This window comes from Solanum tuberosum, unplaced genomic scaffold (assembly GCF_000226075.1).
Source record: "Solanum tuberosum cultivar DM 1-3 516 R44 unplaced genomic scaffold, SolTub_3.0 scf00021, whole genome shotgun sequence".
NCBI classification, from domain to species: Eukaryota; Viridiplantae; Streptophyta; class Magnoliopsida; order Solanales; family Solanaceae; genus Solanum; species Solanum tuberosum.
In genome coordinates this window covers 223,917-247,462 of record NW_006238947.1, presented here as the reverse complement: position 1 = coordinate 247,462, position 23,546 = coordinate 223,917, and the positions used below count along the sequence as shown (strand labels likewise).

General features: G+C 34.1%; 4 protein-coding genes and 1 non-coding gene across 5 annotated transcripts; 2 read left to right on the top strand and 3 right to left on the bottom strand.

Moving 5' to 3' along the window:
• Positions 1-118: 118 nt before the first annotated feature.
• TRNAI-AAU (transfer RNA isoleucine (anticodon AAU)) lies at positions 119-192 on the bottom strand. Its single transcript has one exon. It is a non-coding gene; the product is annotated as a tRNA-Ile (tRNA).
• Positions 193-888: 696 nt separating this feature from the next.
• Positions 889-3,314, bottom strand: LOC102594620 (glycine-rich RNA-binding protein 4, mitochondrial-like). The gene is made up of 4 exons (XM_006340936.2): positions 3,067-3,314; positions 2,914-2,982; positions 2,329-2,435; positions 889-1,366 (listed from the first exon to the last, which is right to left on the bottom strand). The coding sequence occupies exons 1-4, from the start codon at positions 3,290-3,292 to the stop codon at positions 1,277-1,279; spliced, it is 492 nt and encodes a 163-aa protein (XP_006340998.1). The 5' UTR covers positions 3,293-3,314; the 3' UTR covers positions 889-1,276.
• Positions 3,315-5,225: 1,911 nt separating this feature from the next.
• On the top strand, positions 5,226-9,049 carry LOC102594281 (mannose-1-phosphate guanylyltransferase 1-like). Its single transcript, XM_006340935.2, has 5 exons — positions 5,226-5,357; positions 7,157-7,287; positions 7,722-7,784; positions 7,879-8,118; positions 8,199-9,049. The coding sequence occupies exons 2-5, from the start codon at positions 7,177-7,179 to the stop codon at positions 8,868-8,870; spliced, it is 1,086 nt and encodes a 361-aa protein (XP_006340997.1). The 5' UTR covers positions 5,226-5,357; positions 7,157-7,176; the 3' UTR covers positions 8,871-9,049.
• A 444-nt stretch (positions 9,050-9,493) lies between these two features.
• On the bottom strand, positions 9,494-13,012 carry LOC102593950 (CASP-like protein 5B2). Its single transcript, XM_006340934.2, has 3 exons — positions 12,588-13,012; positions 10,387-10,519; positions 9,494-9,993 (listed from the first exon to the last, which is right to left on the bottom strand). The coding sequence occupies exons 1-3, from the start codon at positions 12,716-12,718 to the stop codon at positions 9,793-9,795; spliced, it is 465 nt and encodes a 154-aa protein (XP_006340996.1). The 5' UTR covers positions 12,719-13,012; the 3' UTR covers positions 9,494-9,792.
• A 3,168-nt stretch (positions 13,013-16,180) lies between these two features.
• Positions 16,181-21,776, top strand: LOC102593628 (aldo-keto reductase family 4 member C10-like). The gene is made up of 7 exons (XM_006340933.2): positions 16,181-16,383; positions 17,733-17,783; positions 19,127-19,203; positions 19,527-19,614; positions 19,959-20,234; positions 20,471-20,719; positions 21,268-21,776. Exons 1-7 carry the CDS (start codon positions 16,258-16,260, stop codon positions 21,352-21,354), a joined length of 954 nt encoding a protein of 317 aa, XP_006340995.1. The 5' UTR covers positions 16,181-16,257; the 3' UTR covers positions 21,355-21,776.
• Positions 21,777-23,546: the final 1,770 nt, after the last annotated feature.

Here is a 23,546-nt window from a genome sequence, read left to right as displayed (position 1 = left end):
AAGTTACCCACAGCAGGTTTTGATAATAAAAACTTCAAACAGATGAGTTATTATTTGTTAAATGAAATAAGCGAAGAAATATTTAGACTAAAAAAAAAACTTGAAAATAAAAAAATAATGGCCCATGCAGGTCTCGAACCTGCGACCTTCGCGTTATTAGCACGACGCTCTAACCAACTGAGCTAATGGGCCAATGTGTTCAAAGATCTATTGTTTCATATTAAATATGTAATTTGTGTTCCCATCAGGGCAAACAATTTCTTATTTTGACATACAGAAGAGCTTTAAAAAGGGAAATTGAAATTTCTTATTTAAAAACAATTAGTCCAAAAGTTTAGTAATGATAATTTGGAAGTTCTACCTATCATTTTCTCAACATATTATGCACTTAATTAAGACTATGCTCTATATTAGAACTGAAATTAACACAGATGATGCCTGTTGTGAAAGCTTTTGCATCAACTTGTGAAGTTTATTCAAAGCCAGAACATGACTAAAAAAACACATTTTTCTGTTTGTTTCATCGATAAGAATGAAGCAATGTAGAATTTTATTTACTTCTTGATATTTTGAACGAAAATCCTGACTCCACCGCAGACAACAAGTCGACTTTAATCAGATACTGCTGCTGTACTACTACTACAAAAAAAAAAAAGGATTAGAGTTTTACAAACCAATGTGCAAAAAATGTGAAGGAAATCTTTAGGATGTAGCTATAATAAGGCAGGGAAGATTGATACGTAGCTGAAAGTAAGCAAGATGTGAATTTACGATACAAAATACGAATAAATACAAAAATTAAGAATGATGTGCTACAATATGTTAATAACTGCAATGAAAAAAAAAAAAAAAAGGATTAGAGTTTTACAAACCAATGTGCAAAAAATGTGAAGGAAATCTTTAGGATGTAGCTATAATAAGGCAGGGAAGATTGATACGTAGCTGAAAGTAAGCAAGATGTGAATTTACGATACAAAATACGAATAAATACAAAAATTAAGAATGATGTGCTACAATATGTTAATAACTGCACAGTTGCCTGAGAAAGGATTAGAAGTCAAACTGTATCGAAGCAAGCAATCTTCATCCCTCTGTATAGTAAGTTGAGCAGAAACTGATGACACTTATTCTGATAAACGTAGAGATGCACGATGATTGATTTATGGGTGAATGAAGCGCGTCTGTGTCCACCATTGAATCTCTTTTGTTTTCCTCCTTCACAAGAGTGTTCTTATGAATCTCGGAGATGAGCCTTGATTAGGGATGCATGTCTACATCATTGTCTGCTATTGTTGTGATTAGGCCCTCGACGAAGTTCAGATCTAGACTTAGCAACTTCTACAAAAATTACCCTGCCATCCAGAAACTGAGAAGGGCAGTTTGTTAGAATTATACTCAACAAACAAGAATTCCATGAAGTAACAATGATAGTTAGGGATAATTACCATGTAGCATTTTGCAAATGAGGATAGAAGAGTGTAAAGAAAATGCATTTGTTATTATGGTATTACTAAGCATTCATATTTTATGTATGGAGATGCACGAGATGAATTTGAGAACGGAAGTTGAGGTAGCACATACAAGAAGCAGAAGGTAACTTTACACTTAACACGGATTAACTTAGCATTCACAACCCCATAAATTTGGCTTATTGACTGAAATATGATTAGAACAGTTGGCTAGTACAGACTACAGAGTTTATCCGAACTCCAAAAGATGACATTTTCTTCAAATAATGATAGAAAGGTAAGTCTACTTCCTTATGCAGGTGTATGAAGAAGTTAATTTTATTAAAATACAACCTATCATCGTGCAAATCACACTACTTATTGAAAATTATTTGCACCATGTCACAGAAAAATGACTTGCTTCACTGATGACCAGTAGCTGATCTTCCACACACAACCTTTACTATGCCTCAATCCCAAACAAATAGGGGTCGATTATATGAATAATTTAGTGTCGCCTCTTCAAGAAATGCTTATTTGCAATAAAAAGTTTGTTTTAGAGCCCTAATGATGACATTGAAGCACACATTAAGTGAGGCAAAACGCTTACCATGTTTTGACCCTCGCTTCAGGGCTTAAAAGTGTGCCTTTAACAACACTGAACAAAGCGGTAGTTTGTTTTATATGAGTCTTTCATTCAGGTCCTCTTTATTTGGCATCCCATGTTCGTTTAATGAGAGGCTCATTTCATGACTTTGGAAAAGGATTCCATGCTATATGCCAATATATTTTCAGTACACAATATCATCAAGAATGAAGGATATGCCCGAGTTAGATTCTATTTAGGCAAGAATCAATGCTGGTTTAAGATGCTAATTACCTTGCCATGCATTCCCTCAATTGCTTTCTGTGATTCCTCCTCCGTAGCATAACGAATGAAAGCAAATCCTCTTGGTCTGTTCGCTATTTTGTCCATCATCAAATTGACTGCGAAATTGAAGATACATACATGTTTTTGAGAAATTCATAACAAATTAATCATCCGTAAGATAGCTGCAAGTTTTACTCAACTGCGTGAGTGTTCAGTTCTGGTTAACTTTACCAACAACAACAACATTTGCCATATGAGTGTCCTTTTTTCGCTAATACTCGTGGAGTAGCAGGATAAGGTACAACATAATAACCATAGGGTACAAACAAAATTTGCCATATAATGAGTCATGAGTGGTAAGTATGTGTGAATGATTTTGAAGTTTGAATTTGAAACTTGAAAATTTGAGGTTTTGATCAAGTTGTGTTTGGACATACATTTTATTCCGATTCAGTTTCTGAAAACATGAAAATATTCATAAGATATATCAAATTTCATGATAAAACATATATTTGAAGATAAAATTTCAAAATCTAGTCCCAAAATTTATAGTCAAACGCAGGAGAAAATGAATGGATATTTTTCATTTTTAACCTTCAACGAGCTCTCCGAAATTGTTGAAGGCTTTTCTTAAGCTCTCTTCAGTTGTGCGAAATGAGAGTCCTACAAAATGAAATTAGTTTCAACAAAAAGTAGAAAATAGCAAAAAAAATAGTACTTACTAATGAAAAATCAAAAGAAACTGACCGCTAACAAAGAGCTTAGTTGAGGAATTGAAATTGACCGGAGTTCCCGAGGAAGAAGACTGAGTATAACTAGCTGATACAATAATTTGGGCATAACGAATTGTTACCGACTGAGAAAGAAGAAGATGCTTCGATTCTTTTCTAATGGAAAACGACGACAATGGTAGCTGTGACTTTGCAAACAGAGTAGCGCCGGGGTACGCTGCCGCCATTACTATGCCCGCCATTTTCCTTTAATTGTTACTGGAATAATGAAACTGGATAATGGGTCCTGCCTTGTGCCGTTCACTTTTATTTGGTCATTCTGAACTTTGCAGTTTTTTTAAGAAATAATAATTAATATAAATATTTTATCACAATGTTCGTATTTAATTATTATATAATATTAAGTTTAGTTAATAATTTAGAGAATAAGTAATTAATATTGAGGTCAATTTTTAAATAATGTCGTCATTTTTGGATATTAATAAAGCACTCAAAATTTAATATATTTACGAAATTATATTGGGCACAAAAAAAGAAGAAAGAACTAATCAATATACCAAAAATACTTTTTAAAATGGTAAGTAGGATCCAGCACATTCCAAAAATTACTTTAAAAAATGGTAAGTAGCACAAAATCTAGAAGGATGGAGCACATTTCAAAATTAAATATTTCGAGATTTGTAGCTATTTTAACTTGGTAGCTAATTTAATTCAAGTAAATCTAAAATAAAAATAATTTTGATTTTGTTGAAAACTTTGCCTATAAATAAAGATCATTTCTTTATTCTTTTTTCATCAATTTTATATTATTTCTATGTGAGTGTTTAAAGTGGAAGATGAATGTCTCGATTGTCCGATGATTGATGACAGAAATAATTAAATTTGAGATCATGAAGGTGAAGGACATGAAGAAAAATTATCGTCCCTCACCTTAAAAAAGTAGTCAATTTCTGTCTTCGTATCATTTTATTATTGGGGCATGTCATTTTCCCCTTGCCTATAAATAAATTTGCTTTTTTCTCATTTTTTTACATCAATATTGTATTATTTCTTTGTGAGTATTGTTAGGTCAAATTCAACATTAAAGAGAATAATGAATGCCCCAATTGTATGGTGATTGACCATAGAATTAATTCATTTTTAATATCTTGAAGGTGAAGGACATGATAAAACAACACAAATATTGTCCTCCACCTTTAAAACGATTTAAAAGTAGTTAATTCTCGCCTTCTATCACTTTATAATTGGGGCATGTCATTACTCCCTTTGCATTGAATTCATATCCACTATCAATAAAGAAATCACAAAGTGAGACTTATGGTATAAATTATAATCATTCTTAGACGGATTTTGATTTTCATTTCATTATTAGATAAATTCAATTGTTTTTTGTTCATTTGAAAAATGAGAAATTTAATCTTTTTTCATAATTCAATTTTGATTCTTTATCAGGTTACAATAGCAACAACATAAGATGGAGAGAATCAAGAATAGTCACCATACTTTTAAATTAATTCATAAAAAAAATGTGCAACATAAATCGAATTTTACAAAATATATTTGTTAAATACTTAACGAAGAAAGAAGTTTAATAAACTCTTTAAGGACTTCAGAAGTAAAAATCTTTCCTCATCTGATATTTACATTAACTTTATAATGCATGACACGCTTGTACATACATTCTTATCATCGAATCATAATTAATTAATATATATTTTTATTTCTATTTTAAAACTTAATAATAATAATAAATTAATATAAATATTGGGTGTAAGTAAGTTTTTATCGATTCCAAATTCTTATTCTGGGATCAAGTCATCTGGTCTAAGTTATAAACCCTAAAACTATTAGATTAGCGCAAGTTTTAAACTAATAGTAATATTTTTAGTTCGTATTTTGTGAATTAAATTTCATAATATAATTGAAAATTTAAAATATATAACTCTTATATTTTAAGAAATAAAATTTACATATTTAATTTTTTTTTTATAAAATAATTATTATAAATTATAATAATTTAAAAGTATATTTAAAGATTACTGTCAATAAAAACTCATATATCTCAAAATCAGAACATCATTTTATAAATTGAAATAGTAGAAATAATAATTTTAAACAAATACTTATAAATACTTGCACCTTTTTAAATTACAAACGAAACGTTTAAGAAAAAAAAAAAAGTAGAAACAGAAAAGATGCCGTGATTCCGCTATAAAAAGCACATAAAAAATAGTGAAAGAAAAGGTCATCTCTGTCACCTTCTCCGTCTCCGATCAGCCCATTGTCTTCTCCGTCGCCAATTTTACGGTAAGCAATAAATACTCTTTTATTCTTAATTGAAGTTTCGTGTTCAAGTATTTTTGAATGGAGTGGTCTCGCTTTTACATAAGTGAGACTTCTCAGCACGAATTCAGATTAGTCAGAGACCAAAGCATAAATTTAGATTAGTCGGGCCTCAAAGCGAGTACACAAAATGATCACCGGGCCTGAGATTTGAATCCTAGTCTCTAATGATTAATTCTAGCTTCATTGACTGCTTGGCTACACCAATTTGTGACTAAAATAACGATTTAAACCTTATAGTTTTGCGAATTGTTTACATTATTTGCTTCCTACTAGCTGAAGCAACAATAGGTTTTATGTTGCTATTCATTATGTTTAAACAAGGTATCTGCTGAAACTTTTAGTTCATCATGCAGCAATAGACACAATTGAACCTAAAATTAAGAAGGCAACTTTCTAGAAAACACAACAATGAATTTTTTTTGGTACCAAACAAATCAACTATGCTTCAATCCAATGTATTAGTGGGGATGGCTTTATGAGTCCTTAGTATCCATATCACTCATCAATTTTTGGATGGCTTATCATAGTTGGATTATTTTACTATCTGTTGTTTTTATTACTATCTATTATCTCTTGTACTTTTGGAAACAACCGCTTTAGCTCCACGAGGTAGTGGTGCGGTTTGCATACATTCTACCCATCCCAGACCTTACTTGTGGCCGTGTGGGATTTCAGTGAGTATGTGGTTGTTGTGTCTCTCCTATTTTCATTATGTCTTTTTCTAGATTGTTTTTGTCTTGAACTGAGGGTCTATCGGAAAGACCCTCTCAACTCACCTTTGAGGTAGAAAAAAGGGTTGACAGTCACATGGTTGAGCATTTTAGTTAGGTTTTAAAAGGAAGCTTGTCATTGTGGATCTGAATGGGATGTTCAACAGAGAGAAAGAGGCACTAGAGCTATGTGCTTGGGGATTAAGTGCCAAAAACTGCACAGTGGTGGATAAAGTTTGGAGCTTTATCTATATGTCTGTCATAGTAGATATCAACATTAGATTTGGATAACAGATCAAACAACTTAGCTTTAGGCTTATATGTGAAGCAACAGTTTAATCAGATATATGAAATTGATCATCAAAGCACACTCATACTCTAAATGACTTGGTGTTATTAGTTGTGTAGGAATTACCATATATTTTGGACCACTTCCGTAGTTTTCCAAACCTATGTTACATACGCACTTCATTTTTCTCAGACGTATCCATGAGAATGGATTACCCCTTGGGGTGTGGTCCTTCCCTAGACTCTGCTGACTCGGGATGCTTTGTGTATCAGGTTGCCGTTTTTTGCTACTTTGCATGATCCTTAAACATACAGTTAAAAGACTTACTAAAAGTTGAGCATACTCGGATTGGATACATACCTGTTCCAAATCTTGTACATGAGACAGTTACATAGTGACCTACAGAACTCTGCGATTTGTTTTCCTATATGTGGTTTTCCGATTGCTATACTGCTCCATTGCTACTTTCTGAAGCTGCAATTCTCCTTTTAGTTTACATGGTAGTAACTTTTGTTTTACTTTTCTTCTTACACTTTGTCAAGTTCCATTAACATTTCTCAGAAAGCCGTAATCCAACTTTTACCCATGTTCTTGCGCTAGACCAAAGAATGTTACTGTCATGTTTTTAATCTTTTCTATCCTTTAGATTGAAGGTCCTCACAATGTGTAGAACTTTTTCATCTCACACCTCCTTAGTCCTTTGATTAAAATTCGACATGATGCAAATGGTTATTTCTTGATGTTTTGTTTTTCTGGTTCAGGCAGCCTTTTGGTTTTCATCATGAAGGCACTCATCCTTGTAGGAGGTTTTGGAACAAGGCTGAGGCCACTGACCCTCAGCGTGCCAAAGCCGCTAGTTGACTTTGCTAACAAGCCCATGATACTTCATCAGGTTTCATTCTATCATTCCTGTTTGTTTATGATGGATCATAAATTCCTACATCCTCTGCTATTTCTTTGTTATGTAATTCTTCTATTCTATAGCCTCATTCCTCATCATTGGGACTAATAGAAACCCCGTTTTTCCTATTAAACTCAAAACGTTATCTTAACCATGAACCATTTGATCTTGTTAGCATTTTGAATCAAAATCATTCAGTTATTTTCCTGCTTCTTCTATTCTTCGGGTGGCATACATTGATTCCTTTGCTAGTTGAGTTAGTATGTTGCCATGATCAGACACTTCTCTTGTATCTCACGCTTTCTACTTGGGAATCAAAGTAACGCATATCCGTCATCCATTGATAGTTGGTACTAGAGTACTACACTTTTTTGTTAATGGAAGCTTTATTATGCACGAGTTGTAACAAAACTAATTTTGACCAGATTGAAGCACTAAAAGCTATCGGAGTGACCGAAGTAGTGTTGGCAATTAACTATCAGCCAAAGGTAAGGCTTGATCTTATAGTTTGTTAACATAAATTTAGCTCTCATATAACCATCAAATCCTTACTAGTCAATTTCTTTATCCTTTTCATTTTAGATAATGCAAAACTTCCTGAAAGAGTTCGAAAAAAAGTTAGATATCAAGATCACTTGCTCACAAGAGACAGAGCCTTTGGGCACAGCAGGGCCGCTGGCTTTAGCTCGTGATATATTGAGAGATGACTCTGGTGAACCCTTTTTCGTCCTCAATAGTGATGTTATATGTGACTACCCATTGAAAGAAATGATTGAGTTTCACAAGTCCCATGGCGGAGAAGCTTCCATTATGGTGACGAAGGTTGGAAACTCCTTGCTTCTTTTACTTTTCTGTATGCATTATAAAGGAAAACAAATATTCAAATGTATTTTCTTTGTTAGGTTGATGAACCATCAAAATATGGTGTAGTGGTCATGGAAGAAGCGACTGGGAGAGTTGAAAAGTTCGTAGAAAAACCAAAAGTGTTCGTGGGTAACAAGATCAATGCTGGAATTTACTTGTTGAACCCTTCTGTCTTGGACCGGATTCAATTGAGACCCACCTCAATCGAGAAGGAAGTCTTCCCCAGCATTGCAGCAGAGAAGAAGCTCCATGCCATGATCCTCCCTGGATTTTGGATGGACATTGGTCAGCCAAGGGATTACATTACAGGCTTGAGATTATACCTGGATTCCTTGCGGAAAATTTCCTCTCCTGATCTGGCTGTTGGACACCATATTCTTGGAAATGTTTTAATAGACGAGAGTGCTGTAATAGGAGATGGATGTCTTATTGGTCCAGATGTGGCTATTGGCCCTGGTTGTGTTATTGAATCAGGAGTCAGGCTTTCACGTTGTAGTATAATGCGTGGTGTACGAGTTAAGAACCATGCCTGCATCTCAAGTAGCATTGTTGGATGGCACTCAACTGTTGGGCGGTGGGCTCGGGTAGAGAACATGTCAATCTTGGGGGAAGATGTTCATGTTGGCGACGAAGTCTACAGCAACGGAGGTGTTGTTCTACCCCATAAAGAGATAAAATTCAGCATTCTGGAGCCACAGATTATCATGTGAGTAAAAGTGATGGTATGATGTGGTGCTTTCTGGAAACTAAAGCAATATCTGTTCCCAGAGAATGTTCTTTGTTATGTTGTCATTTCAATCCATCAGAAATGTGCAGGTTATAAAACTGAAGTCTCTGTATCTTTGAATTAATGGAGAACACTGATCTGTTCAAGGTTTTGCACTTGTCAATCACATTGGCTGCAATGCACTTCTATTTTGGGGGTGACAAAATTAGCCCGTAAAACATGATCCGTCCAACCCATCCATTTATTGGCTCAGTTAGACCCGCCTAATTCAAGTAATCTAAAAATTAGGTTGATATGTAGTCCAAATTGACACCCAAAAAATGATGAATTGTTTGCTACCATGAGCCTTTGTCTAATTTCGGTACTTGCGAGGTGATCCAGAAAATCTGCTAGAACACATTTTTTGGCTATGAGAAATTTCAAAACATGCATTTTATTCTCTGTTTATAAAGTTAAACAGCATTTTACAGTCATTAAAGTGAAATTTCAAAACAGGATTGCACTGTTTCTTATGATCACATTGATGATCATGAGTCGTTGAGTTTCTCAGTTGATGAAAGCTACCCTTGATGTAATGTGAACAGAACATGAACGTAAAACTGGAAAAAGTACAAAGGTGCTTTTGCAGTGTCGAATGCCATTAAACTTTTGATTTTCAAATGTCCAGATCATGGATAAACTGAAACCATCAAGATTCTCAGTAACCTGAATGTAGCTGAACACTATAATTTACACTCGAATGAAATGGAACTCAATAGAGTTCGATTGTTAACCCCAAATGTTCCAGGAAATCAATCAGTTCAGAAGAAATTCTACGATGACAGTGCTGAGGAAGATAGTCACATACACGTGATCGGTGCTTGGAGGTCAAGATGACTGGAATTATCTTCTGAGGGCAACCAATGTTAAACTGTGGCAAGGATCCAAAACATCACATGGGAAGAAATGGCTATAAGAAACCACGTTATGAATGCAAAGACGACAGAAAGCTCAAATCTGCCACATGGAAGATGCGATGAACTACTGCAAAAGTGTAAATCTTTGGAATACAAAACAGCAATCCCTGCTGACGAGCATGCAGCTGCTAGTGATAAGGTTGCTGTCACCTGTAATTACAGTTAAGCTAGTTAACCACGAATTGCAGTGCACATAATGTCAAGCAAATTATATCATGGCAAGGGTTCTAAAAAAGTAGCCATAACATTGTAGAAGATATTTCTCTCTAGCAGCTTCTATTTAAGGTATGGAAAAGGAAAGATTTGAGAGGAACAAGATTAGTAACGAAAAAGGGAGGATCCTTGAATGGCATGGACAAGCTAACATTATCGGATCATGTAAATAGGGCATTCATCGAGGTATAAAAATGCCATGTTTAGTGAAACGTGAATGTGCTGCATAAAGCACACATCATTGACAGGTCAATCTGTGATAATTACAAGTGCACGACAAAAAAAACACTACATAAGACAGAAAGAGAAAGCAAACTGAGAAGTACATACCCAGTCTCCAACAACAAAAAGGCTCACTAAGACTGGATTTTGAAGATCTTGTTTTATCCTCAAAGCATACACATCAAGACATGCGAGTCCAAAGCTCCACAATACTTGAAGCCCCATTGATGCAATTAAATAGCTGCAAGATATCAAATATTATAAGATATGAAAGATAAGGGACAAAGCAAGATGCCGAGATACATCAACTAAATGGGATAAGTGATCTCCTATGAATAGGCCTATTAATAGGAGGTCCATGTCCATTAAAAGGATCCACCATACTGAATAACTTGGTAACAATAACAGTGAAAGAGATGTCTAGTAAACTGCAAAACTTGGTACGAAACAATCAATACACAAAGGTTGGTTTGGAGATTGATTTGACAGGGAACTTCAAATGTTCAAAGATGAAGATTTCAAAATGACATGTTTTAAACTTTCATTAGATATCAATCCAGAATAAAGGCGAAAATAAACTGTTCTTTGAGTTCCAAAGTTTCTAAGCTATATCAAAATAGTTGCAATGAATTTAAGTGTATGAATCTAAAATAGGTAGGATCAAGTCTTTTTATCCAAACTGGCCCAAGAATTCAAAAGTATCTTCACCCATAGTTCCATTAACTGACCCGACTTGCATCCGCACATAAAAGACGTGGATCTTTTCAGATGAAAGTGCATAACATACATAGACAGAATGAAGATACGGAAGCCCCTGCTTGTCAAGTAAATAGAACTTCTTAAGATATATTGATGGTGGTTTCATGTTTTGTAAAATCAAGAACTAGGGACCACTCATATAGAACCATATGTGAAGGCCTCTTATCAAGTAATGTTCATACAATGTAAACTCACATCTTTACTAGGCTTCTTTCATAATGAAAAAGCACATTTTTGACTGTAAACTTCAATAATCAGAAGATACCAAAGTTAATCGATCCTTCTTTAAATAATATTGTCAGATAGATCACAAATTAGAAGGAAGCCATAAAAGATTCATAACAAGCTTGAAATGGCTACTGGCTAGAACATGTTAAAGGGATTTAATAGTTGTGTTTCTAAATCTGTTTTCAGCTCTCTCCTATGAGAATAAATGGACACTCCACACAACTTGATAAAAATTTACTACAGAAATAACTTCTCCCCGTGCTTAATAATTAGATAATGCACACTAGAACCAACATGGTTTGTGGGGAGATGGTTGGGATCCCCCCCCCCCCATTAACCAGAGCTCTTGGTTCGATCCTCTAGAAATGGAAAACATCTTGTTGGGAGTGCCACCCTAAAAAATGGACGTTGTAGTGTGCGAAGGCCCCAATGCGGGTGCCGGACACCGAGTGGAAGACCTAAAATACTAATGCAGGCTAGAAATCCAGTTGGTGAACAATCAAGTAGTTTTGCCCCATTTTCCCTATCCTACTTTGTTCGGTAACCTAATTTATTGTCATAGTATAAGTCATATGTGAACAAGGACAAAGTTTTTGACTTTTCTCACAAAGGCATAATACATAAGTGTGCCCTTTAACTTGGCCGTAGTTGACATATATGTCCTTCAACTTTGGGAGTGCACAAGTACACACTTAAACTTGTATAAAGTTGAACAAGTTGACACCTATGTTCAACGTGGAATAATACATGTAGCACACCACATAGAACACATGTGTCTACTTGTGCAACTTTATATAAATTTAAGTGCTTGCTTATGTACACCCAAAGTAAGAGGGCATAGATACGGGTAAGGCCAAGTTAAAGAGTACATATATGTATTGTGTTTATCACAAATAATTTGAGAAACCCTTTGGTTAAAGTGATAGATTGATTTGATTATGCAGCATACACCAACTAAACTTTCCAAAAAAATGAAATTACTTAGCCTAAAGGAGATACATAATCTTTTGAAAACAACCTCTCCACCTTCCAAGGTAGGGTTAAGGTCGTACACACTACCCTCCCCAAACCTCACCTGTGAAATTATACTATACCCTACAAGTGGGAGTAAATACACAATTGAACTGAAAGCCATTTATAGCAAAATCCCAATTGACCTAAAAATAATTAGCAGAACCAAAGGAAAGAGCCAAATGCTCTTGTCATCAAGTCATCAGAAGGGGAAAAACTTACTAGACAGGAAAATACTAAAAAACAGACAATTACAAATGAAGATTGGAAGCATTAATTCATCGAAAAAAGGAGAAGAAAAAAAAACATACCAAAAAGCAGTGTAATTAGAGAACCCAGAAGCTGAAACCATGACTACAATTGATCCAACTGCAAATAAGCATTGTCCAAGCCTTAAAAACAATCCACTCACACTTCCTGGACTACCCACCAGCTCTTTCATCCTCCTCCTACTCTTCTTCTCCCAAAAAAAAGTGAAATTTCTACAGCTTTTATGCTCCAAAAAGGGCCCTTTTTTTGCAAGAAAACTAAAAGGGCCCTCTTAAGATCCCTAGATCCCTGTACTATTACCCATATCAGCACCCCAACTAACCAAATTGCTAAGCATCGATCTCTGTATCTATATCAGATTAGACGAGACGAAGAAGATGATAAACCGAATCTTCATATACAGTAAAAACCCAGCAAGTTTAACTGTCGAGAATGAACAAGGCAAATAAAATGTGCACTTTAGATACTTGAATTTACCAAGATTTAGAATTTTTTTTTAATTTAAATTATAAATTATTCTAACTTAATTCTATTTCATAATGTAATTTTATTTGAATAAATTTTGAAAAGAAATTATAAGTCATTTTGACAGCTTATTGGCTTAGCCAAATATTATTTTAATTAATTTAAATTTTAAATTTTGATCAATCTTTTTATAACAAATTAAAAAAGTCATCTTCTTTCAATAAATTTATTTTTTAATAAGGAAAAAGAAATAAAGAACTATGCATTACTTTTTTTTCTAACAATTATTTAGATATTGCACTTTTTTTCTTTTTAAAGAAGCAGTTGATTGATAAGATCATCTAATTGAGATGATTTTGCATGTCACTATGTTACATTTTGTACATACCTTTTCATTTCTAAAATTTAAAATTATATTTTTACACTGTAGAGAGAAACTGATTCATTTAATATGTTTTCTAGGATCGGCAATCATATTTCAAAATTAATCTCTAATATCTATAATTATTAATAATCTAATATTAAGGCACTTGTATTGGCAAAAAAATGAGTAGTCTTTGAAATTATTTCAAGTTTTATCTTTCGGTAAGTATGATTTTATCTTTTTTTTATTAACTTATAATTTATGAGATAAGGTCTATATATATTATTTTTCTCAAATTTTCTCATTTATCCTATCTTTGATGAACAAAGTTACTTGCTACTTATTGCTAGCGGACGGAATATGCTATTGTTATTGTAGTGATTAACTTATTTTGGCACTACAAGCTAATAGGACGCCGACGAAAATTGGCATATAACGACCTATTTTGTACTCATTGTGACGGCAGTCATGGGAGACAATATTGCGTGGGACTTGGCTTTTATGCTAATTGTGTCAAATTTTAACTCTTCTTTTATTGTTACTATCTTGTTGGATCTGTCCACATTATAGAATGTAGGAAGTTTTGGAGTGGTCTTGCTATATGTAGGTGTGAGTCTTATAGGAGGTATATTTTGTTATGTATCGTTTTATAATGTGTTAGAATTGAGCTCGAAAGAGAAAAATTGATATTGAAATAGATAATTAATAAGAATTTAAGGTGTTACTTAACATTTAATTACTAGAAATAAGAGAGTTACTTAGAGCCACATTTGAGTTGGGTTAGGGATAGTTAATTAAGTGGTTTTTTTTAGTGTCGGAGAGAAACTAGTTAATTTAGAATTGTTATTCGAGACTAGTTAACATAAACTCTCACTTGTTTATAAAATCGTGAAATATATTAGATTGTTATTTGAAAATGTTTCTTTTAGTATCCATGGTTGTGGCCACTGATCAATTTACTTAATTTTTTTGTTAGTACACATTTACACTTTAGTTATTATTGGTGATTGTGAGTATTTTTAATATTATTAATTTTATTTAAGTGGTTCATGTACTTTAATGGTGCATAAATTTCATTTGCTGCTCTGATACGTAAGTATTGACATTTTATGTCTCATTACTCACCTGAGTTAGTGGTAATGTGGCTATCATTTCTCCTAATTCTTGCGATTTCTAACTCATTGTTCACTCATTATTCTACCTTATTATGTTAGTAATTCATATAAATTTTGGATTATTTATTTATCCATTTACTATTCATAATCTTTCTATTTATTGCAATGAAAAATTCTTCACCTATAAATAGTGTGCTCTTACTTTGTATTGAAAACAAAAGAAAAAGTGTAAGAAAAGACGAGAAGCATTGTATTATGTATATATTGAGTTATTGTAGTGAAAGAGAGAGTTGAGATAAATAATAGTATTTTAAGTCTTCAACTAATTCATTATACAAAGGAGAGTAATATGGTGCAGGAAGATATTCTTTTTGTGGACTTTTGAACTCATCAACTAACCGAGAGTTGTTCGAGTTGTACGGTATTGTTGGATTGTAGTATTCGGAAGATGACAAGTCAAGAGTGATATTGTTGATTATGTGTAAATTATGCCGCAGTGAGATTGAATCTTCTTAAAGAATGTGAGATATCCGTGGCTAATATATCTTTTATTCATTTTTATCATTTTATCATTTTATTTTCAACTGTATATTTGTGGTATATAACACCAATAGTTATGCTATGTGTTATGCTATATTCTCAAAATCAAAATACCATAAATTGTCTTTAGCCTCCCTCGTCACGACAATGTTTCTGATTGTCTCAGTCACGCCAACGTTAACCTGCTCTTTGAGTACCTCCATTTTTACCTTCATGGTATCATTAGTGCTCAACGACTACTCTAAGGTAGCGATAATTTGCCTCATCTCTATTTTGGTTTTGCCTTTCGTGTATGCCATCCAAATCATTTCGGATGATCTCAATCTTCTCGAGAGTGTTCCCCTCAAGAACGCTTAGAGTGCCTTCTACCTTTTCCAAGCGTTGACCTAGTATCTCAACTGTGTTTATCCTCGCTCTAACCTTCGTAACCCACTCTCTACCGAGCAAGACGTCTTCGGGTATGACCTCCACATCATCCTTTCTTGCCTAGTTTCATTCCCTAACTATTGTCACCTAGAAAAAACACTCATTTACTTGACTAATTGAACTTAAATACATCCCGATCTTGCATAATGAGGGAAATACACTCCTAAATTCTCGTCAAATTTAGAAGTGCTTTCAATCCTTCTCTTGACGTTTTATTAAGAGTTCCATGCCCCTGCAAGAGTTTGACTACTTGCTATGTCATGTGTGTATTTAAGTTTAGTTAGTCAAGTAGATGAATGTTTTTAAGACCATTAATAATTTGGAGATAAAATTAATAATTTGCGTCAAGTTTTAAAATATTTTTTCAATATTTTTCTCATAAATTAATAATATCTTTTTTGATTCGATAAATCGATTAAATCAATTTTTGTACGGCCTTCGTTATTAGCCCTTATTCCAAATTTAAAATTTATGGAAATAGACAAGATTCTGCCGTCTAATTAATGACAGATTAATTTTTTGAAAAAGGCCTTCGCATTTTCCCCAAAAATAACCATCTAGAATAACGACAAAAGTCGACAAATCGTTCTGAGATCTACGGTAAAATGACAAGTCACGTGTCAGCTTCAGAAGGGAACAGTTGTAACTGACACATGATTTTCATTTCTTTTACACCTATAAGGAAAGGTAGAACGCAAAATGCAATTCACATTGCTACTCATCACTCATCAATAGCTTTTTCTCTCTTTGGCTGTATACATTCACTCTCGCTTTTTCAATTTCCCTCCTCTTTTTGTATCAATGGCGGAGGCGACGGAGATGCCGTACTTTAAGTTGAACACCGGTTTCAGCATTCCGGCGGTCGGTTTGGGAACGTGGCAGTCCGATCCCGGCGTCGTCGGCAAAGCCGTGGAGACTGCTATCAAGGTTTTTTCTGTCTATCTCTCACCATATATCTGTGTATATGTAGTTTTAGTTTCTATCTATGTAGATTTAATTACTTACGAATTAACAGTTGATACTTTGTTTTTCTTCTTCAACGAGACTCGATCTAACGTGATTCGAGCTTCTGTGACTTATGTTTTATAGAGTGAAATTTCGTGAATGCTTGTTTTGCGTTTCTGAATACTTCATAAGTCTTGAGAAAAGCATGAAAACGCATGTGTAATAAGTAGTATATACTACTGAGATTTTAGTTTATAATTTAAGATTTATTATTCGTAATTTGAAATATATAACAAACACTTCGGTAGAGACTTACATCATATAGAAAACGCATTCCGCTTTTATAATATTGTGCAAACGATTATATATCAAAATTGCAGTGCATAAAGTTGGAGCTTAACTGTTAATTTTTGTTTAGTGTATTGTTTCAATTAAGTTTAGGGGAAAAAAACTCATATGAATAAAGATGGATATATGTGTTTTGCTATGTTCTGCTGGTACTCGTCCTTAATTTATTAGTATCCTAAGCTGACTATGGAGTGGATTATGCCTCAGAACACAAAAGACTTCTGTGGATATAGTTTAAGAAAGGAAAAAGACTTTTGAGAGTTGTGGTATACAAGTCATAAACATTGTAATAATTTCATAAGGGTAAAATGAATTTGTTTCTAAAGTTGAAAGGTGCCAAAAAAATTTTGGGATAAGAGTGTAAAGGAAAGTATGTCACATGAAATGTTATTGAGTGAGTACTATGTTTGATTGGAAATAGTGTTATATTCCTAAGTCTGTAGGTGTGAAGATTAAATAGTTAGTATCGAGGGCAGAGAGATTGTCTCTGGTAAACAGCAGTGTTCTCTCTGGACGTGGTGTTTGTTTATACTAAGAATTTGAAAACAATGAGTAGAAGCTCTTACTATTGGAGGTGGTCGGATTCAAAATTAGATATACATATTCTGAATGCTTTTTCCCTTTAATATAGACTTTCCTAGAGTACTTGTAGAAGATTACACTGGTACCCTGTTCCAATGTGGAAAAAAAGTGAAGGAAATATGTGTTCCCACATATGCTTAGTGATGAAATTGTGCATGGGTCTAACTTTTATTTGAGTTTATGGAAATGTATATATTAGTGGGTGCAATGCTCTTCTTTGAGAATTATTTTCTGTATTGTAGTTCTTACTTGTAATGGCCAAAATAGATGTTAAGAAGTTATGTTGCAACTAAAGTAACTTTGGAGTAGTTCTAAGAGTTCAACCACTTTGAAGTGCCACTTGCAACTTAGTGATTTTGACATTCTGGCACAACCTAATCATTCTCTTCTTTTTGCTATAGATGGGCTACCGGCATATTGATTGTGCTCAAGTTTATAAAAATGAGAAGGAGGTAATTTGGCTTTAATCATACTGAACATTGCATAGTATTGAAGTGGTTCTCTCATCTAAAAGAAGAAATGACACTTCTATTATTTATTTTATATCTACAACACACCCCTTTATATGTCGGCCATATTCGTTTTAGGGACGAACATGTATAGATAATCTGTTGACGGGTCAGAGATCATGTCAAACTGTATGACTATCTCGTCTGAAAGGATTTTAAATCATTGGAGAGGGACACTTATTTATTTATTTACTTCCCAAAAAAAAGTAAAAATAATAACTTGGTTTTTTGCATCCAGCGGATGTCTTGCACTGAGACGGCATGATAGAGGGGCTTATCAAGTTATCACTTACAAATCTCAATTCCAAGAGTAAATGCGGCTTTAATGTATCTTGTTTACTGTTTCCTGAAATATTGCTGCAACATGGGAAATTATCGCTTTATGTTAAGATCTGAAAAATCAGTACATATGCAAAGTAGCCATTAAGGCGGCACTTTAGGAGCATTATTGATGTGATAGACATTCTGCCTATAATACTAAGGTCTTGTGGAAAAATCTTGTGTCAGTCTTTGATGGTTTTGGACTTCATCTTTTGCCTAGGGCAGTGTTTTGGGAAGCGAGAAGCGGAAAAAAGTGAGGAGGGCTTGCTTTACAGAAGCGAGAAGGGAAGCGCATGCTTTTTTTAAGTAAAGCGATATTTAGTATAAAAAAAATAAAATATTAAATAACTGAATAGAGGTAATATATTCTTAGATTAAAAGTAAATAGATAGTCAATAATCCTCTTAAGTCATTAACATATAAAGTAAAAACATAATTAAATCACAAAAAATACAGCAATAAAAATACAGAGCAGTCGCAAAGAAGAAGAGAAGAAGAGAACTTACAGCAGCAGCAGTTGCAGCCTCGCAGCAGTCCAAAAAATAAATTTGAAGTCTATGTGAAGTCGCGTAAGGATTTCAGAAATTAAAAAAAAAAAACCTCACAATTTTAAAAAAAAAACCCTAATTAGTGCTTTTTCAAATTAAGCGCGCTTTTTCACGCTTTCGCTTTTCTTGCGCTTCTTCTACAGTAGAAGCGAGTGCTTTTTCAATGTCGCCTCGCTTCAGGAAATAAAAGCGCAGGGGCTATACTTCACCTCGCCTCGCGCTTTAAGCGTTTTCCTCACTTTTTATAACACTGGCCTAGGGAAAGGTGATCAATGGTTATCATTTGTTTCCAGATCAATCTGTCATTAACATTTTCTAGTCTGATTTGTTGAATTTGTTCAAACCAAGTTTCATTTTGTTAGAATGTAAAACATGTCCTGCTTTCTAGAACTTGTCTCATTTTTTTCTTCTTCAAAGATTGGTGAAGTTTTGAGCAGGCTGTTTAAAGATGGTGTTGTCAAGAGGCGAGATCTATTTATTACATCCAAACTCTCGTATGTATTCAAACATTCCTATTACAACTTACCTCCTTGTTGTTCGCCCTAAAATTTAAATATGCTGAGTCAATTTCTTTCCATTATGAAGTTAACTTGTTCAACTTTGTGAAGTTATTCTCATCAATCTTTTACCATTGGTCTTTTGTTTATCATTGTTGAGTTCCCCCTTTTATTATTTATGTTTCCTGATATCTTGGTAATTCAATACCTACTCTGCTTTTAGCACTAAAATGGTGCTGATGGGCCTCTGTTTTTTCCATCATTGTGGTCTCCATAGTGTTTCAGGATACTCATACATTCAAGTGTATTAACTTTTTTAGGAACACTAATCATGCACCTGAAGATGTACCAGTCGCACTAGACAAAACTCTTAAAGACTTGCAGCTGGAATACGTTGACCTGTACCTCGTAAGTTCTTCTTAATGTGAAACTTTCTTTCTGCTAGTATTTCTAAGTTTGCTAAATAGTTCATAGCCATATTACTAAATTATTATAATATACTTCTAAGAAGTGTTCACTGCAATATACTCCCACTCTTCCCTTAAGTAGATGCACCAGAATGAAATTTTAGAGCTGCCACGATGCTCCAGAGAACTATAAATACTGCCGTTGAACTTCTACATATCTTGGAAAAATTTAAACATCAAAAGAGAGTTCATTAGTTTTATAAATTTAAGTGATTTACTTGTTCTTTTGTTTTTTCTGTATTAAATGGTATCCTTGTAAATAAATTGAGACTTTTGTTTCTATAGATCCATTGGCCTGTCAGTATGAAGCCTGGATCAGTTGACTTTAAACCTGAAAATCTTATGCCAACCAACATACCCAGCATATGGGAAGCAATGGAAAAAGTTTATGATTCCGGGAAGGCTAGAGTTATTGGTGTTAGCAATTTCTCTACTAAGAAACTGGGAGATCTTTTACAAGTAGCACGTATTCGTCCTGCTGTCAACCAGGTGGAGTGCCATCCTTCGTGGCAACAAGCCAAATTGCGCGAGTTCTGTAAATCCAATGAAGTGCACCTCTCTGTGAGTTCATTTCTAAAGCTCTTGTACCCCTTGTGTACATTGTGGTCAAGTTTTCATTAGATTTTTCTCCAATTTCCATTTTCTTCTGATTACTGTGAACAATTGTTCATAGGGGATGAATTTATTTGTTCCATGAGTTTGGTTGTTGGTAACCATTGACTAGTCATCTGTCTACATGAGTAGATTGACAATGAGTTACTGTTTTTACTCCTTTTCTCGACACCTTTTTATTTCAGGCATATTCGCCGCTTGGGTCTCCAGGTACAACATGGCTTAAAAGTGATGTGCTAAAGCAGCCAGCTGTAATCTCAGTTGCTGAGAAATTGGGCAAGACTCCTGCACAGGTTTGTCTTCGTTGGGGCATTCAGATGGGTCAGAGTGTACTTCCTAAGAGCACACATGAAGCACGGATTAAAGAGAATCTTGATGTACTGAACTGGTCTATACCTGATGACTTGCTTGCCAGGTTCTCTGAAATTCCACAGGTAAATTCTTTCATTGTTATGGCAATTTCTTTTGATATTACTGAGATTGCAATTGTAAATTTGTTCTCTCTTATCATATTAATTTCAAATTTGAAAAGTGCAAACGGACCTAGAAATTGGCTGTATATCTTCTCTGAGATAGCAATCCATGTTCCAAGGGAAAAGTAAATAAAAATGAAGAAAGAAACACGAATGAGACTTGCATTGCACATAATGAATCTCTGTCAGACTTGTATTCATGACTTCTTTGATACCGCTTGGTGACATTCATATAATTTACAAATAGATGCTTTGATACCTCTTACTTGTGACAGATTCATACTGTCAAACGAACGTCTAATATGCATGACCATATACTGCGGTGTGCTAGTTAGACAACACCCCATCGGGACCAAAAGAAAATGAAATCCCCTTTTATCTGTGCCCTGCCTCACTTATACTCTTTAAACTTCCTGGATGGTTGCGATAAGTGTCTATATAAGTCTGTTTACCAGATATTTTGATCACAAACTCTATTAATGCAGTTCATGGATTTATTGACATTGCAGGCAAGGCTGCTGAGAGGCATTTCATTTGTTCACGAGACGCATGGCCAGTACAGAACACTTGAAGAGCTGTGGGATGATGAGATCTAAGGTCACAGTATGAGTTAACTGTCAAAGATAGGCAAATCTTAATCCATTTGTCTCAGAGATTCAAGCTTCTTGTGCACTTCCTTTTCCTTTGAACTTTTGGTGATCGATGAATTTTCAAACCATTAGATGTAGGTTTCCTTGCACCCCCTATCCCTCTATTGACTCTATGCTGGAAAACCATTCAACTACGAGACAGTATTCAAAAATTTGATTTGCTGGGATAATACTACCCCTAAACCATCAACTTTTGCAGTCATCTTTTATTGTGGAGTAGTTAAATACTATGCTCCTGGTGAGGCTATGTCTCCTTCCTTTCGTTTGGTGGATGAATTAAGTACTTTTAGTTTTGTCCATCAGACGGGGAAAGGAAAAAAAAAAACAGAATATTTGAGGGTTTAAACATCACTGTTAATACTTGGCAATTGAACGTGTTTCTCATACTACTTGAATCAAGCGCACGCATGACATGAAACTAACACACACACATAGCATGCTTAAATTTCACTTGGCAGTGCTATTTTTAGTTCCTGTCTCAGTCTTCTCCTGTTACTGACTAATGTGTTGTAACACATGCAATGAGTAAACAACGGTAGTAAAGTAGTAATTAAGAGGTGGTTCAATTAATGGTCAAGTATAATTTTGTAGTTTTTAACATGCATAAAATTGTGGTTCAAAGTGGAGCTCTTAGTGAGAAAAGATAATATTATTATACTGAGGGCTAAAGTAAATACTTCACAAATTAGAGAGCCGAATTTGGACGTTTTCCATATTTATTAATTTTTTTAATGGCTTCGTTAGTGAAAAAGAGGTAAAAATAAACTATTTTGCAAGCCAGAAGTACAAAATATGCTAATTTTATAATGTTCTGAACATGGATAAGTCAAACTTAGTACATAAACATGTAAAATTAACTAACAAATATAAAAGTCCAAACTTTACTTATGAAAATTTATTATTACTTATGAAAATTTATTGTTGCTATCAGCTATGAAAATTCAACTCATTATTCTATCTTATTAATTATGTTAGTAATTCATATAAATTTTGGATTATTTATTTATCTAATTACTACTCATAATCTTTCTATTTATTGCAATGAAAAATTCTTCACTTATAAATAGTGTGCTCTTACTTTGTATTAAAAACAAAAGAAAAGTGTAAGAAGAGACGAGAAGTATTGTATTATGTATATATTGAATTACTGTAGTGAAAGAGAGAGTTAAGATAAATAATAGTATTTTAAGTCTTCAACTAATTCATTATACAAAAGAGAGTAATATGGTGAAGGAAGATATTCTTTTTGTGGACTTTTGAACTCTTCAATTAACCGAGAGTTGTTCGAGTTGTACGATACTGTTGAGTTGTGGTATTCGGAAGATGACAAGTCAAGAGTGATATTGTTGGATCTGTGTAAATTATGCCACAATGAGATTGAATCTTCTTAAAGAATGTGAGATATCCGCGGCTCAGTCTGAATATATTTTTTATTCATTTTTATCATTTTATTTTCAACTGTATATTTGTGGTATATAACACCAATAATTATGCTATGTGTTTTGCAATATCTCAAAATCAAAATACCATAAATTGTCTTTAGCCTCCCTCATCACCACAATATTTCTGATTGTCTCAGTCACGCCAACGTTAACCTGCTCTTTGAGTACCTCCATTTTTACCTTCATGGTATCATTAGTGCTCAACGACTACTCTAAAGTAACGATAATTTGCCTTATCTCTATCTTGGTTTTACCTTTTGTGTATGCCATCCAAATCATTTCAGATGATCTCAATCTTCTCGAGAGTGTGCCCCTCAAGAACGCTTAGAGTGCCTTCTACCTTTTCCAAGCGTTGACCTAGTATCTCAACTGCGTTCATCCTCGCTCTAACCTTCGTAACCCACTCTGTATCGAGCAAGACGTCTTCGGGTATGACCTCCACATCATCCTTTCTTGCCTAGTTTCATTCCCTAACTATTGTCAACTAGAAAAAACACTCCTTTAATTGACTAATTGAACTTAAATATATCCCGATCTTGCATAATGAGGGAAATACACTCCTAAATTCTCGTCAAATTTAGAAGTGCTTTCAACCCTTCCCTTGATGTTTTATTAAGAGCTCCATGCCTCTACAAGAGTTTGACTACTTGCTATGTCATGTGTGTATTTAAGTTTAGTTAGTCAAGTAGATGAATG

Bases quoted from the DNA above. Each gene is read 5' to 3' on its own strand.
- LOC102593628 (XM_006340933.2), top strand. From the start codon at position 16,258: ATGGCGGAGGCGACGGAGATGCCGTACTTTAAGTTGAACACCGGTTTC. The intron at 16,384-17,732 runs GTTTTTTCTGTC...TTTTTGCTATAG, and splicing joins CCGTGGAGACTGCTATCAAG to ATGGGCTACCGGCATATTGA. The intron at 19,204-19,526 runs GTATGTATTCAA...TAACTTTTTTAG, and splicing joins TTTATTACATCCAAACTCTC to GAACACTAATCATGCACCTG.
- LOC102594281 (XM_006340935.2), top strand. From the start codon at position 7,177: ATGAAGGCACTCATCCTTGTAGGAGGTTTTGGAACAAGGCTGAGGCCA. The intron at 7,288-7,721 runs GTTTCATTCTAT...AATTTTGACCAG, and splicing joins AGCCCATGATACTTCATCAG to ATTGAAGCACTAAAAGCTAT. The intron at 8,119-8,198 runs GTTGGAAACTCC...TTTCTTTGTTAG, and splicing joins CTTCCATTATGGTGACGAAG to GTTGATGAACCATCAAAATA.
- LOC102594620 (XM_006340936.2), bottom strand. From the start codon at position 3,292: ATGGCGGGCATAGTAATGGCGGCAGCGTACCCCGGCGCTACTCTGTTT. The intron at 2,983-3,066 runs GTCAGTTTCTTT...TTCATTTTGTAG, and splicing joins AACTAAGCTCTTTGTTAGCG to GACTCTCATTTCGCACAACT. The intron at 1,367-2,328 runs GTAATTAGCATC...TGCCCTTCTCAG, and splicing joins TTGAGGGAATGCATGGCAAG to TTTCTGGATGGCAGGGTAAT.
- LOC102593950 (XM_006340934.2), bottom strand. From the start codon at position 12,718: ATGAAAGAGCTGGTGGGTAGTCCAGGAAGTGTGAGTGGATTGTTTTTA. The intron at 10,520-12,587 runs GTATGTTTTTTT...GATATCTTGCAG, and splicing joins TCTAATTACACTGCTTTTTG to CTATTTAATTGCATCAATGG. The intron at 9,994-10,386 runs GTATGTACTTCT...CTGTAATTACAG, and splicing joins TTTTTGTTGTTGGAGACTGG to GTGACAGCAACCTTATCACT.